Source organism: Taeniopygia guttata, chromosome 4 (assembly GCF_048771995.1).
Source record: "Taeniopygia guttata chromosome 4, bTaeGut7.mat, whole genome shotgun sequence".
Taxonomy (NCBI): Eukaryota; Metazoa; Chordata; class Aves; order Passeriformes; family Estrildidae; genus Taeniopygia; species Taeniopygia guttata.
The window spans coordinates 46,816,119-46,832,994 of record NC_133028.1 but is presented as its reverse complement, the minus strand read 5'-3'; the positions used below and the strand labels follow the sequence as shown (position 1 = coordinate 46,832,994).

Sequence of the window (16,876 nt, the reverse complement as noted above, 5' to 3'; positions counted from 1 at the left end):
TATGTGCAAAACCATTGCCCTTCAAAAGGTACTTGTCAGTTGTACACAGACTGTATTTATATGGGTTTGAAACACAAACAGAGTGGAAATGAAACTGTGGCTGTAGTAAAATCATGAAGTAGCTAAGGTTGGAAGGGACCACTGTAGGTTATCTAGCCCAACCTTTCTGCTCAGCACATTTCCGTAGAACACATTGCACAGGATTGTGCCCAGACAGTTCTTGAATGTTTCCAGTCAGAGACTTCACAGCCTCTCTGGGCAATCTGTTCAGTGCATGGTCACCTGCATAGTAAACAAGTTCTTCCTGCATTTAGGTAGAACTTCCTGTGCATAATTTCCTAGTTGATGCCTCTTTTCCTATTGCTGGGCACCTATGAGAAGGGCCTGGTTCTGTCTTCTTGACACCTTCCATTCAAATATTTAGACACATTGAGGTTTCCTCTCACTCTTCTCCAGTCTAAGCAAGCCTATTTTCCTCTGTTGCTCCTTATAAGAGAGGTGTTCCAGTTTCCTAATCATCCTCATAGACCTCCAGTGGACTTGCTCCGCATCTGTCTTGTACTGGGGAGCTTGGAACTCCAGGTGTTCCTCACTGGGCTGCACAGAGGGTCAATACTACCTCCAACCTGCTGGCAGTGATCTTACTAATACACCCTCGGCTACTCTGCCCTTTTTAGGCATGAGGCCACTGCTCATGGACAGCTTGGCCACCAGGACCTCCAGGTACTTCTTAACAGAGGTGCTTTCCAACAGGTTGGACCCCACCCTGTAGTGGTGCACCAGGTTCTTCCATCCAAGTGCAGGACCCTGAACCTGCTCTTGCTGAGTTTAAAAAGGTTCTGCTCTGCCCATCCCTTCAGTGTGTGTGGTTTTTTTGAAGGTCAGCACAGCACCACTCTTCTGAGCTTAATGTATCCTCAGCAGACTTGCTGAGGATGAATTCTATCCCTTCATCTAAGTTGTTGATGAGTAAGTTGAACAATACTAGGCCCGGTATGAACCTTTGGGTTGAGTTAGACTGTGCCAGTGATTAAAAACCCTCCAAGCCCTGCCATTCAGCCAGTTCAGTCCACCCTCACCAATTGTCCAGCCTTGCCTGTTGGGGTATTATGGGAGACAGTGTCAGAAGTCTTGCTTGAAGACTTATGACACTGATATAGACAACATCCAGTTGTCTCCTGTTATCTATCCAGCCAGTTGTCCAGATTTTAAAGGCTATCAGGCTGGTTAAGCATGACTTCCTATCCTATGGTGAATCCATGCTAAATACTCCTGACTACATGCCTCAAGGGTGAACGTTCTATCACCTTCCTAGGGATTGTGGTAAGGTTGACTAAAAGTGTTTTGGCCTTTAATTAAGGGCTAAATGTGGCTAAACATGTCACCTCTAGCTTTATATAAGTGTTTATTGATTAAAACAAGATCACTTTTCATCACTTGTTGACAAGTGATTTAAATTTTGGTTAAAACATACTGTAGTAATTGTGCAGATTAGCTGCAGGAGGTTGTAGGCAAAACTTGTGGCACAGCATTGTTGCACACTTACACTGCATCCAGAAGCAAAATTACTTTTCTCAGGTGTGCTGTGCATTAGTTACTGCAAGCAATGGAAAGTTAATTTATGATCTTTGGATGTTTTGTGCTCAAGTGTCCTACTTAATGCTTCTTGTAGTTGATGAGAATTTGGAAAGCACGCAGAAGATGCAGTTATGGTTTCTCCCTTTGCTTTACATTGCTCTGGGCCATGGGAGGAAAGATCTGTGCTGCACCAAGAGCATCTATTGAGGTGTTAGAGAACTTAGCACTGACTTCTAAATCTAATATATGGTAATCAGGGCTTCTATCCTGGGAGCTTGGCCACTCATGAATATGTAGTGGGGAGTTCCCTTCACAGTTCACATGTTTGGTATCGGAATCTGTGGTATTGATGATTCCGAGATTGTAGAAAGTCTCTGTCTTTCTGCCCCGTTGCCAAAGAAGAAGCCATAATTCGTCTGTGCTGTTTTCAGGGTTGTTTATTCTTGCTTATCTCTAACATGTTCTGCTGCCCTGCTGCAGGTCTGTCCTGCAGGGCAGCGTGTGGGGCTCTGCCCCTCAGGGGGATGTTACAAACATTACATACCAATAACTACGTGTGCTGTATTTACAATAATATGCCAATATCTGTCACCTACGTTGAACAGTGTGTCCCCAGCCTAAACCAATAGAAAAATGCCAACACTACAGTGAAACATGGAGGGCATGAAGAAGGAGAAAAAGGACAAAACACACCCAATTTCCTCCATCTTGTCCCCTTTGGACCCCTAATCTAGAAACCTAAAATTTCACTTTTGCACCTGTGCCACACTTAATTATTACTCATATCAAACACTCAGAGCTTGTGATTAATCCTGTAAGATTGAAAACTCTTTTCCATGGACAGAGATCAGAGACAGTGTCTCTCGGGGCTCTGTACAAGGGGGTTCCTGACCCCCTGCCAGGGTCCCAGGCCTTCCAGGGCAGCCAGAGGGAAGCTCTGCATTCCCACAGTTTAGAGTTGGAATCTTCTCTCTTGTTGTATCACAAACTATGCAAATGCTAGCTTGGCTCATGGGAATATAATTCTCACTGAAAACAAAAATAAGACTAGCCAGCATTAGTTTGATGCCTTCCTCTTATTAAAATTATTAAAATGTTTTAATAATTTTAATAAAATAATTAAAATAAATTTTAATAAAATAATTAAAATGTTTTAATAATTTTAATAAAATGCCTTCCTTTTATTAAAATGTTGAGGGAACAAGGTGCTGCAGTGCTGCATTCTGCCTTCAACAAAAAACACCATATAAAAGGGCCTCTTGAATGTGATAGACTCCAAATTGCAGATTTGAGGTGTTCTTCTTTGGACAGTGATTTAAGATCCTGATTATAATCTGATGATTCTTAGACCTAAGTCTCTCCTGTGATGTGAATATTACTGGGGGAATGGTGTTTGTAACTCATCAAAATTACCAGAGTAATATAAGGAAAATAGCCTAATAACAGAGTTAGTTTACCTTGTTTTGTCTGTTATGTTGTATTTTAATGCTATTCGTGTACTCAGTTGTACCGGGAAAGATTGTACTTGGTATTATAAGGGATTGGTACAATTTTATCATACAAATTTTTGTAATGTTCTCTTTGGCTGCCGCCTGATTGTTAGACATATATTTCAATGAAATTGTGCTCTATAAGTGAGGAATGCATAGCTTTCCATTTTTCAACCTCCCATATAATGATCAAAATGTTATCTGAACCAGGACATAAGCCCTATAATTGCTCTGAATTGGATGCTGCTTGTGGCAGTCTTTTTTGCTCTTTCAGTAACATGTCTTTGGTGTAAGATGCATTCTGAGGTTTTTATGTCTGGCTTAGTGGAGTTTTTGCTCTGCTCTTCTCTTCCATTCATACTCTGCCATTTTTTACTTATTCTCTGTACGCCACATTTTTCACCAGAATAGTTATTCATATTTTTAGCCTTGGTATGTCTGCCTTGGTCAATGCTGTTTTCATTAGCTTCTTGAGATTACTTGGCTTTTTACCTAAAAAAAAAATCAGTAGATGTGAATCTGTCTGCAGGGTTTTGGGGAGAGTTAGGAGAATTTGTTTTGGCACTTGTACCAAAAAGTGGCACTACAGTTATTATTTTGCACAGGCCTCTGAGAGCCTACTGAGTAGGCTTGTTGAGATCATTAACTTTTCTGCTTTTCTGAAAGTAGAGGCTGACCATTGCCCCACAAGGCAAGAGGTGCCAAAACCTCCCACTGTGAGTGAAATGAAGCCAGTTAGCCTGTCAGAAGTTATGAATGATCATTGTGACACTCAGGGCATTTTTTCAATGGGGGAAGACTTACAGGAGAGCTTTTCCACTGAGGTGGCTGAAATGCATTTTGAATAGCTCCACTCCCATTTGTTAGATCTTTCATTAAAGGGTATAAAGTCGCATACTGTCCTTTTCTATGCAGTGTATTTTGTTTCACTGAACTGAGGCTTCATGCAAATTAATGGAAATTTGCATGAAGCCTCAGTTTTTAAAAACCTAAGAATTAAAATTAGTGTCTTTCTGTTTAATTTGATCTCTGCTCAGGTTATATCAATTCTAGAGACTTGAGTTTATTTGAATATAGGCTGTGAAAAGAAAAGATTTAATACAACCAAGTTAAATAATGAAAGTGTATGTTTTACCTCAATTTCTCTTCCTCTGCACCCTAAATCCTAGAAATTATTTAACAGGAAAACTTAATTTGACTAGAAAATGGATAGCAGTGTTGTCTAACTAACCCATCTTGTGCTCACTTTAAAAAGTAAGAACACCTCAGTAAGTTTGTGTAATTCATTATGTAGATTCATACAAATCAAAACAGGAAATCTGTACCACTGTGATAGCAGGGGATTTGTACCAGTGTGAAATGAGTTATGTTTTCAAATTGAGCAGCTTCAAATTGTCTTATCTTTTCCCCTTGCTTTTGTGGATTGTTAGAATAACAGATGGCTTTTTGTCGTGTTTTTTCCCCATCACCTCCCTGTCTCACAGATTCACCGCGTCATTTCTGGTGGTATCACTTAATCTGCTGGCTGATGAGTGCTGCTGGCATCATTTGTATCCTGGTTGCTCATGAACACTATACTGTAGATGTCATCATTGCCTACTATATCACCACACGGCTCTTCTGGTGGTACCACTCCATGGCTAATGAAAAGGTGAGTGGCCTTCACAATCCTTCTGTAGCCTTCATTTGTTAAAATTGCCAGAAGGTTAAAGTTAGTTTTTAATTTCAGAATAAAAATAGATGTTCCATATTTAAATTTAAACAGAATGGGCAAGGAGTTTCACTTCATTGTTATTTAAGTAAATAATATTTATTTGTCTTAAAAATATTTTTGAGCTTTTGCGATTTTAATGCTGTTGTTGATTTGTAGAATAGTCCTTTGTCTCAACTTATGAAGTAGTTTAGTAATAAAAGTTCTGGACACATGAAATTACCTAGACAGTCCTACAATTCTAATGACAATTCTTGTGTAAATGTCTTTAAAGTTATACTGTTCAGAAGGTTTCTGCTGCTATTGTTTCAACAGCACTTTCAAGTAGAAGCATAACTCTTAAGCCCATTTAATTTAATTCTCAGCTATTACTAATCAGTGGAAACATAACATGCCTGAAAGCAATCATATTGAAAAACGCTTGAGTGCTTTGTTGCCCCAAAATTTGCACAGCAACAAAGCATCCCTTTGTGGTAAAGATGCTTAGTTTGTAGTCTGTATTTGTTGTCTGTCTCAATTTTTGTCTTCTGTGTTTCTAGGGTAAATACTCTTTGCAGAAATGCATGCAAATGCATTGCATTTTTGCTGTTGTCTTGTCTGATTTTAATTTATTATAAGCCTTTAAACTGACAGTTGCCTTTTCCTCTTTATATGTTTGTGCCAATACAGACTTTAAAGGTGTCTTCGCAGACAAATTTTCTCTCTCGAGCATGGTGGTATCCAATATTTTATTTCTTTGAGAAGAATGTGCAAGGCTCTGTTCCTTGCAGTTTTTCCTGGCCAATATCTTGGCCTCCCAGCTGCTTCAAATCTTCATGCAAAAAGTATTCACGGGTTCAGAAGACAGGAGAGGACAATGAAAAATCTACCTGAAGAAGGAAAACATCTGCTCTGGTTTTTTCATTCTTGATTTTTTTTTTTTTTACCAAAACATTAATGCTGTAACCAAAGTTCTTAAGAAGACTGTAACTGAAGAAGTGGACCAAGCTTCTGTGCAATTGATGGAAAGACAGTTGTAGACACATACATTGCATTTCAGATGTTTTCCTCTCTGGCTGGACAGACCTATTCTACTCTTCAGTGCTAATGAAATGCACCACTGATGGGATTTTTTTATTAAAGAAAAAATGGAGAAAGACTGTGATTTATTAATGAGGTAGAGGTGCCAAAGACCAGAGTAACACTTCCATTACTATCACTCATCCACAGAAGCACCCCAAAGTCTCATCTTCAGAGCTCTGGAGTATGTAAGGGGAAAAACATGCTAACATGTAAAGGCACGATATTGGGGTATTGAGGTGTATAAAAAAACACAGTTGTGGGAAGTGGTTTGTTGCATTATTCTTGCTAATGAAGGTAAGGCCTTTGTGTGACTGGTACAGCTGGAAGCAAGTCTGACTTTTTTACACAATGTGGGTATGAATATCTTAGGACCCTAAAATACTACTTAACACCATTATCTCCCATGTGTTCTACTATATACCAATTTTTACATTTTTATTAGTAATTTTATATTTAAACAGTTGTGTTACCTGATGAATTTGCCAATTAGAAACAGCTACTAGCATCAGAGCTCAAGGAGCCTAAAATTTTATTTTTAGTAAGAGACGGTTTCAACATCTGAATCTTGAATTACAGCTGGCCTTGTTTATATAGCTATACAGTGCCTGTCAATGTATATAGCTACAGATATACACAAAAGCACATACTTTAAACAAAATTATTTATTGGTAAGAGTAATCCTAGAGTTTTTGATGCAGGCAGAAGTTGTACAGCCCTCACCTGCTTGAGGGATGCAAGACCAGGTCCAAAATGGGGCTACATTTAAAAGAAACATTTTGATTTTAGTAGCAATCTCTTGCTGAAGCTATATAGCAGGTTTGCTTGGGAGCCATAGTTCTTTACTGAATTTCTTTTTTTTGTCTTTTACCTCTTGACACACGTTTCTGTGACTTAGTTTAAAAAAAACTAACAGAAAAGTGCTAAGATGAAATATCTACAACAGCAGCATTTCTTCAATTACAATGTAAAATAATTTCATATTAAATGCCTCTGTCGTAGAACTCGAAAACAGATTGCCTTTTTTTCCCAGTCCAGCTAAAATGGCTATCTAAACAAGTTGGCTGAGAATGGGGGAAACTACCATGGGGTGAACATGTAACAAAACCACAGATTAACAGCTACCTGTTCTTGTTGGTTTATGTTGTTTTGTATTGTTCTGAAAGCAAAGTAGAAAATTAGCACACCATGTTTAGCCATTTATAGTCTGTATTAATTTCTGCAGTTAACTCAATATTGTCAGATATTCACTAAAACCTAATGAAAAGATAAAACTGCATTGTGTTGAGGTGATACTAATATAAATGAAATGCTGCGTATTTTAAGAATGTCTTGAACTGAGTGACAAGTGTGAACACAATTTAAATAATGACAACTTGTTTTTAAAAAGTCCAAAGTTAGTAATAAAATGAAATACAGAGTATGCAAATACAATAATTTTCAGTTAAGGGGATAATTTCTCTGAGTTGTACATAAGAATACTTTTGTGCATTTCAAATATTTTTGTGCATTATCAAAATAACACAATAAAAAGTGTTCCTTTGAATATGTTTTTGGAAAAAAGTTAAGAAAATTCAGCTGCAGTTTGGTTCTGTTATTTAAAATTAGTTTAGTACTCCGATAATATGCCCCTGAAGTTGTGTGTATATGGGTATATCTGTGCTTTCATTTGCTTGCTTCTAGCAGACCTTGAACAGCTACAAAGCCAGTATCAAATAACTTTTGAAATTCCTTTTTCTCTGTCATATAAATGAATCTCTTCAACACCAGTCAGTAGATCTCCCGAGATACTTGCTATATCAGTACTACTTCATAATTTTTAAAGCTAAAATCTAAGCTTTGTGACACCATAAATATGGTCATGTTAATCCACCTGCAGTGATACTATCTTTTAAGAGTGATGAATGGATTTCATTAGTAGTCACTGTGCCTTGAAAATAGCATGATGAAAGGCATTACCTGAGGAGCTTAAGCAATCGTTTTTATCTGGTGGCTGAAAAAGAAACACTTTGACAGTGGGGTTTCTGTAATAGATCTGCAAAGCAGGCTTTCTTCATGGAGGATGAGGTGTTTGGGGTTTTTTTACACTTACACTTTCACATTTTTTTCTTTCAGAAACAGGAATGAAATAGAACCAAGACTCTGCTTTTGCTAGGCTGTGTGAGCTTTCATTCCACTGCTGAATTTGATAGAGACTTCTATTGTTATACAACAGGAAAGTTTAAGTAGCAGCTCTAGCTCAAAATACTCAATTCCTGTTCTAGCTCAGTCCTCCCTTAAGTACTTAATATTTATCCAATGTATGAAAGCTCTCAAAGGGATATATGTGTTTAATTAGCAGAAAGCCCCAATTTTCTATGCTCTCAATAGCTTTTAAGTGCTTTTACAAACTTGGATGGTATAGCTGTATTTGACAACTCTTTAGACCTATATGCAAGGTAATAAAATAAGTAATGGTATATTCTAGTTCTTACTGTTATAGTAATTTATCAGATACAAACCACAACTGCCGTGTAAAAATTAATAATTGTAACATCTTGGTGATCATTGTATACAAATACCATGAAGCTTAAATTATAGTTTCATCATAAGAGGCAAGAGATTGCAGTAAGTAAAAAGGAGAAATTTGGACTTCCCCTTAGGCCTGCCATCAAGTGGTTGGTATAGTATTCGGTCTGTATGTGCCCAATACTTTGCAGTGTGCCACTAATTATTTTTTCCTGGTAACAGTAATATTTGTCAGATATCACATGAGCTGCCCCTTTCCTGTGACTATAACATGCTCTTCTTGACTGAAGAGCTTTTACATGTAGAACTTTACAGACACTTAATGGGAAAAAAAAAAAACACTATCTTGGTACACCTGACGATCAGTATGACTTAAATGCTGGTGAGCTTTCTTAAAATGCCTAGCTTAAATTTAAATCTGTATTTTAAATCTTAACTTGAGCATTTAAAGAAATGTGCTGCTAAGTGGTCATGCTACCGATGCTTACTCCTAATGCCAGAAATTTTCAGCGTCTACTTAAAAGCGCTTTAGATGGACACCTTTTTCGGTACGTGCTTAGCACTCTCATGTGGACATAAATGGTAGTCATCTTTCTCTGCTGTTTTTTGGAAAGATCACCACAGGTGGCGTAGTAGCAAAAGTTGCTGTGCTAAACATTGTTGTGAACCCTAGTACTCGATTTGCTGCCCTCCTTAAAAAAAAACCAAAAAAAACTGGGAGAGAGGAAAACGATAAAAAAATTTGTTAAAATACACTAACTTCATGTAATAGAGAAATAAAGCTCAGCAACAGAGACAGAACTAGGAAGTCTTAAAAGAGATGAGACCATTCTCTTAATTGGATTATTGCAAATCTGTTTACTAGGGTCTTAAATCAGAATCTGTTCAATCTCTGGCTTTCTCCTGTCAGTAGTATCTGGCTAGACAGTTTATCCTGAGTTGGTTGGTACTAACCCAAATTCTTTTCCTCATTTCATTAGATGGGATTTACTGTTCTAGAGACAGATCCATTAGCTTCAGTGCAAGGTGAAGTCTTTCCATTAACTTTAAATGACCTTTACTATAGCTTTATGTTGGTTTTTGTTTGTTTGCAGGAATTTTTTTCTTTGTTAGTGGGGTTTTTGTGTTCTGTGGTTTTTTCTTTTTTGGTTTTTTTTTTTTTTTTTAATGCATAAACCTTGACTCTTAAAGATTCATGGGCTTATTTTGAAAATGGATCCAAGCTGCCAGATGGACTGGAACCATTTTGCCTTACTGGCAGATGTAATAGTTGTAAAACTTCATTTTCATCTTGGTATTTTACAATATACATGTTTTGGACTTGCCTAAAACTCTTATATTGGCACACAAAATTAGTGATGCTATGAGATTGAATACTTCTGTATTGAAGTGTTCTATTCCAGGCATTGTAAAATCAATGTCTTAAATTCAGTTACTGATAATAGGGATCTTAAAAGTAGACACTCCTATTAGGCATCATTCAAATGAGTATTGCTGCTTAAGTACACATGAGAAAAATATCCTAGCATGCCATTCAAGTAACTTTGCTGACAAGTAAGCCTTCTTGTGCCACTCTATGATGCTTCTCAGAATCCAGAGAAAAGTGCTGTGAAACAGAGAATAGAGACAAAGGCATTTTTTGTAGTATTTTTAAGGAAAAGGGAGGCAGATGAAAACACTGAAGTAGATGGTGATCATATATTGCTTTTTGCATGAAATTGAGCTAAAACTACACCTAATTTGCAAGAAGTGTTGATTTAAATTATATAATAGTTCTGGTAAAACAAAACAAAAAAAGACAAAAAAAAAAACCCAAAAAACCCAGACCTAAAAGGAAGCAGCAGTATTAAGCACATCATTCTGTGGTACAGCTGTATATCTGTGCTGGCTCTCATCCATAACTTACAGTATAAAAACAAAACTGAACTCAGTGAGAAATGCTTGGAGATTAAAGTACTTAAATATTACTAGCAGTCTTTTATAAGTTGTTCCTACAAGCTGTCACTAAAAACAAGAATGAAGTGCTGCAATGCTTAGAACATAGTGAAGCTTTTTTCTAGTTGGCTTCAGTTTCCATGGATTTAACCATATGATTAAATCTTATTAACCTAGGCAGCAGCCCATAAGAATGTGAGGCTCGATACAGGCAGCTCATGCACTGCAAGGAAACTTTCCAGTTCTGAACTTATCTTTCCTAACTAAACACTCAGTGCCTGAATGATTTTTAAAAATGAAGTAACAATACTGTGCGGTCTCTAACATGTATATGAAATACTGTAAATCAGTGATTAAAAACCCACAAAGGTTTGACTTGTTTTTCAGTGAAAACTTTTTAATTGCAAAGAACTTGGAGTTGAGCAAATAGCTAGCTGTTTTTCTGTGGCTCTTGACTGTGTGCTAACCTTTAAGATGCAAACTAGGTAGGAGGAGAGGGCCGACCGCTTCCTGCTGGGAGGAGCAGTGTGTGACTTTTTGAATTAAAATTATATTGGCTGCATGTTACATGCAGTCTTATCTGTACTATTGTTGAAAAATGATGCTGTATCACACTACTATAATTAGTGTCTGCACTTCTAAAAATGATTCTGTAGTGGTTGACTCAGTCCTTCTGCTGGATGAGGAGTGAGTGTTTTTGTCCTTGCTGCCTGTATGGTTAAATATAACTGGTTTTAGTTCTGGTAAATGTCAATGGAAAAACTGCAGATCCCTTGGATATAGTACCTATGGTGGTTTAAGGTGTATGTGCATGGGTTTCTTCTAGGAGAAATAGTCTTCTTTCAAGCTGTGCCTAAAAAATAATGTTAGCTCTTGCATTTTCTCTCAGCATAATATGGTCATTAGGAGGTTAGCATTTGTGACTCTGCAAAGAATTACTACAGAAGAATCTTCTTTGTGCCAATTGAGTTCAGTTTTCACAAAGTATTTTTGAAATATATGTTTGAAGATGATTTGGGGGTTTTTTTTAATTAAGAGAACAAGTGGTTGGAAGTTAGTCTGAAATAAAAGCATCTCAAGCAGTTTGGGTCAGGCATCACACAGGCACATGGGTGTGGAAAGGGTTTTTCTGGCATAAGCAATATTGAATTCAGTACACAGCAGCTTCCCTAGGAAGGCAAACCAGGTTGTACTTGTATAGTGGCTGTGAGCCAACTTTACCTGTCCTTTTGAGCTACTTTTGGACTGACAGTGCAGTACTAAAGCTGGCAATAGCTAAAAAGTGAAGGTCACTTAAATGTCAAAGCTATAAATGGGGCTGAAAGGGCAGATTTCTGTAAAACCAGTCATCAGAGAGCTGTATTCCAATTCAACGGAGCATACAATTGGGTGTAATTTCAGGTGTGAGTTGTGTTTAAGATGAGCAGCACTGTTTGCTTTCTAAATTTTTTTTCATTAAAGATGACAGGTGTACTGAGAATACGAAGAGGAAATTTATCTCCCTGCTTACTTTTACCTCTGCCATTGAAGTGTTTGTGTATGAACCTTAAAAAATATTACTGAACTCCAACCCCTCTTACATTTTGAGTAACTTAGCAGTGCTTTGTTACTTCTGTAAAAACTAGGTTTGTATTCCACTTGTTTCAGTTTGTTGCCACTCAAAATGCTGCTTATGCTGAAGCCTATGCTGCTTTACACTCCTCTGCTTCTCCTAATTGTATTTTCTAAATGGCTCAATACAGAAGAGTAGGATTTGCATTTGAGAAGGCTTCATAATTAACCCTAAAGCCAAAGGCATTCTTCTCAGACACATCCTTGCACAATTAGTACTTGAAAATAATTTCAAGTTTCAAAACCTAACGTGCTAGGACATACTTCTTTTCCCTCAGGAATCATCTTAAATGTTTAGCCCATTTGTTTGTGTTTATTTTCGTGATTCAGGAGAGCATGTGTGAGATGTGGAAAAGGTTCTGCTAGCTTTTGAGGTCAGGGTTATACCAAGGAACCTGAAAGTAAAAGCAGAAATAATGGTTTGGTGGTGGCTGTGGTTCTCATGTTTTCCATGTGACTTTGAAAACTCTCAAGACTTCCCTAAAAACAGCACAGGACCTCACTTTGGCTGCAACATGGTTTCATCCTTGTCAGCTGACAGCTTTTCTTGTGTGACTTCTCCTAGGTTGGATCCTGGGTATCCATAGCTCTTTATGTCAATTGGAGCTGTATATCCAACCTTGGAAAAACTAGGCAAGAAAAGATGCTGGCTGGTGAGGGACCCTCCAGGGTAATACAAGAATGCTGTAATGCGTGCATGGTAAGAAGCTGATAAGATGGCATTGTTCTGTAGCTTCAGGGTCCAATTCTGCAAACACCGTGCAGCAGACTACTACAGTAACAAAGTGAGAAACCTTTGGTGCTGTAGTGTCTACTGATTTTTGCAAATTTGGTGCCATTTTCATATAAATTCTTCACAATGAGCAAGAGTTGGCTTTTATGTTGTAAAACTTTCAGGATGACACTGTATAACTGATACTCTGTCAGGTAACTGAATGTTACGGTTTGCTGTGTACATGCAAGAGGTACTAGAGATAGAGTGGTGATTTGTGTTGCAATCTGTTCACTGTGTTAAAAAAATCCAAAGCAACTATTGCACTAGCTGTACTTTAAAAAAAGCAATAATGGGAGCATCTTTTCTCTCCATAGGTGCTGTCTGTCATGATCACTTCACTGTCAAATGTGAATTTGGTATAACATGTTGAAGAAATTTTCCTATGTGGTTTACTTGACACATACAAGTTGAGATTTTATTGTCAGCCTGTGTACTAATGAATACAGCTGGACTATTTACATAACCACCCACATCTTTAAAAGACAATTTATGGTGCTAATAATATCAAATATTATAAAGAGCTGGTATTCTCTTATTACACATGAACACTAAGGAAAGCTGTTGGACACCTTTGAATAAAATAAAATTTCTCTACATTTTAAGCCTGTTCCAAATGCTTTTTATAAAAATACTATGCTTTTCTATTTCTGTTTTATATAAAAATGGTAAAAAATTGTATTTTAATGCAGGAAGACATTAGGAGTGTATATCGTTCTAAATCACATGTCCAATTCTAAATTTTCATACATTTAAGATAGCTAATCTTCTGAAACTCAGTCTAAAATCTAAGAATTTCAATAGGTAGGATTAAGGGACAGGCTGGTAGTTTAAATAAAATAATTCTCTGGCTTCATCATCACTGTTAAAGCCTTGGAGATAGAGGGAGAGGATGTGAAATGGACAAAGCTGTGTTAGGAGGACACTGATTATGCAGTGTAGGTGTATATTTTGCTGAAACTTTAAAAAAACCCCAAACAAGTTGTGGTGGACATGACCATGTAGCTATTTAAAGAGGTGAAGTGAAACAAGGTAATTGTCAAGGCAGTTCACAGTAAGACATTATAAAAACATGTGAAAGAGCCTTAAACTAGATTGTTTAGGTTGTGAAAAAACAAAGTAATTTTCTAGCTTTGTTTTGAAAGCTTCACAAGCAACTCTTTCTTAAGATGAAAAACTGTCTCGTGCCTTCTGTTGCAGAAGTTATTGTTGCCTTCCCCCCGCCTTTGGTTGTGATTTTATTGCATAAAATGGACAGTGCACTTCAGATCTTCCCAAGAAGCATTTTTGGGCAGCAGTACCTACACTTTCTATCCACAGAGAATACCGAGCCTTTAGTTCTTATTAAAGGCCCCTTACTTGTGAGCTTGCAGTTGTGAAAGTATCTGCCTGTGACAGGTATGGCAATCCTGCTGTAGTCAGCTCTTAGATGAGCATGATGCCCTTAATTCACCTGGACACGTGAAGGTGTGGAGCGGGTGCCATGCCCAGGTGCACTGGTGGCACCGCAGCACATCCCTCTGCTCTGAAATGGTTGTGCCCTAAGTGGTTACCTTCATATACTAGAATAAATGATCTTTAATCACTTCCACCCAGCACTTCAGGAAGTAAATGAGGTTCTCTAAGATCTATTTGATGGAACTTCTATATCAGTGCAAAGAATAGTCCATGTTTAGAATAACTTAATGCAGAAACAAGTGCACCATCTAGGATAAAACCAGGGCTGGGTGGGGTTTTTGTTGTGTGAAGGTGAATAGTCTAGTAACAAGAGTCTGGATTGTCTTCCTACTTGTCTCTGTGTCTGCTTTTATAGTAGGACCCTTGGAAAAGCCAAAGATTGAACAAAGTAATCTATAATAGTCCTAAGCCACATTGAAATATCATTTTCCTGCTTTAATTACTAGATGCTTCAGAGAAAATGGACTGTATTTTTTTAATTTACAAAAAAAGTGCAATACTTAACTATTAAGAGGCAAATGCCTGCATGATCAATGCCCTGCAAAAACACAACATTTATGAGCATGTGACATGCACTTGGCCAAAACTGAGTTTTTTTAGCTTTAGGCTTTACAGAAACATGTTTCAGTGCACTAGTGCAACTCAGAACTTTCAAGTATTTTCAATGTGGTTTTGACAAGGAGAGTGTTTCTTATGAATAAAGTGCCTGTGGAAGTTAAAATCCAAAAGTTGCCTGGAAGCTCAAATGAAGCATATAAAACTGCAGCCCATACTTGAAGAGAATGGGTGCTAAGTAAGCAGATGTGTAGAACAGCTGGTCAACAGTCCTAAGCATTGACGAGATTCAATGATTAAGTTTGAGCAAAGAATATTATGTTGCTTTTGAGAGTTTACTGTGTTAAACTTCCACTGCTTCTGCTTGGGCTTTAACTCTGTAACTTGGTTATCTTTAAAGAAAAATTAGTTCCTTTGAACTATTCTATTTTTAATGTTTTGTGGTTTTTTTTTTTCTTGGTAGTCTTTCCTCTGATGGGGATTATTGTTTGCTTGTTGCATGGAGCTATTTTTTGACCCGTTAAAAGTGGAGTCACCATATGCTTTTGATTCCTCAGGGGTAAAAGAGTTTGAAGAACGGTTTTTCCTTAAGTGCAGGATTAAAGGAGGTGTGGTTTTTATTACACTGATGCTGGGACTGAATAGGAAGGATTTACAAGGAAAGTACTGTAGTGCTAAAGCTTGTATATGTAGTTATTAGGGGTATGCGGAATATTAGTCAAGTACTTGATATGTTTTGCTGTTAATTTCATATTTTAAAAAGAGGCTATTTGGTTCTAATTTAAATTGCAGAAACTGTTTTTAATGTTGCAACAGCTGTTATTTTAACTTGAAGTATCCATTTATGTACTGATATGTTAGAGGAAAAGTTATACTTTATCACTTAAAATTTTGAAATTAATCACATTTTCTATCAAAATTAATGTGCAGTTTAATATCTGGACAGCCTAGAATTGGCCATATGCCACTGAAACCAAACTTTCAGCTGCAACATAGGGAAGGAAGGCATTTTTTTAATCTAGTTCAGCTTCTTGACTAGACTGTGAAGGAAGTGAGGCTAGATTACTCTTGTACAAAGAAAACAGGCAAAACCAGTAATGTGTTTCAGCTGTGCTGAATACCTTAGCTTCTTATTTTCACAATATACCACAAACTTTTCTGGAGACTTAGATAGAAAATATCTTTAGTTCAGCTAAATTTTCATCTGTTTTTATATATTTTTTCTAATAGATGCATTTTATTTGTATACATTGTAATTAGCTGCTGAATTTCTGCCAAATATGGACAAAATAAAAGCTGTATTCTATTCTGCCAGTCTAAGTCTGTTCTTAGTGTTTCTCTTTTGTTCAATCCATGGCTGGTGAAATGTCTTCACTTGTTGTTTAGATTAAAGAGACAGTTGCCTTAATTGCTCAGACGAAAACTGACCTTGACCATTTAAAGCTTTATGTATTTCTGAAATTGCTGTAACTTCTGTATAATTCCAATAAAACCTTTTTAATACAGTTCAGCCATTATTTTATGAGCAACTTGTCACTATCTTTACTGAATGTTCAACTGTTTAAAAAATAGTTTATTTAGTAACACCCTTTTTAATGGATAAGCTCCCTTTTTTCTGTTCTTTTTTTTTTTGTTTTTTTTTTTTTTTGTTTTTTTTTTTTTGTTTTTTGGGGGTCACTTTAAAGGAGGAGGACTGTGGGCAAAAGGTGAATACTTTTCTCTGTTAGTGAAGGCATATAGAGCACTTACCAAACACACTGGTGCTGCAGCAAATTATTGGGAAAATCAGACAGTGGCATTTTTTCCAAGTCAATTTACCTCTCTAGGGGTTAAATCTTATATTGCTGATCAGCTGGAAAAAATGCATTACGGGAGGGGGAAGTTACCCTTTAAACGAGTTCTGGCTGGGTTTGGGGGATTGGGGTGTTGGGTGTGTTTCGGGTTTTTGTGTCTGTGTTTGGGGTTTTTTATTACTATGTTATTTGAGGGAAAGGAGGAGAGCTACATGTCTTTTTCCTTTAAAATGTAAGTGCCCCTCTTCGAAGCCTCTCTGTGCTGTTCTGCATTTGCCAAGCAGGGGAACTAGAGCTGGGACATGGTTCTAGGTTCGTCCTTGGCTCTGGAAGCAGAAGTTTCCGTGTATTCCCTCGAGCTGCCGGGTTTTTGTGTTTGGGAACGGGGAAAATCTGCATTTCCTTC

At 37.2% G+C, this 16,876-nt stretch overlaps 2 protein-coding genes across 4 annotated transcripts in view; one reads left to right on the top strand and one right to left on the bottom strand.

The window, feature by feature from the left end:
- The window catches only part of SGMS2 (sphingomyelin synthase 2), a 44,842-nt gene extending 28,660 nt beyond the window's left edge, over positions 1-16,182 (top strand). For all 3 annotated transcript variants that reach the window (XM_072928533.1, XM_072928532.1, XM_002196862.6), the window contains exons 5-6: positions 4,553-4,719; positions 5,449-16,182. In XM_072928533.1, the coding sequence (XP_072784634.1) occupies positions 4,553-4,719; positions 5,449-5,652 (371 nt within the window). In that variant the 3' untranslated portion in view covers positions 5,653-16,182. The remainder of the gene's footprint in view (positions 1-4,552; positions 4,720-5,448) is intronic.
- DKK2 (dickkopf WNT signaling pathway inhibitor 2) overlaps positions 1-16,876 on the bottom strand; it is a 327,752-nt gene that overhangs the window by 265,557 nt on the left and 45,319 nt on the right. The gene's annotated exons all lie outside the window — the stretch shown is intronic.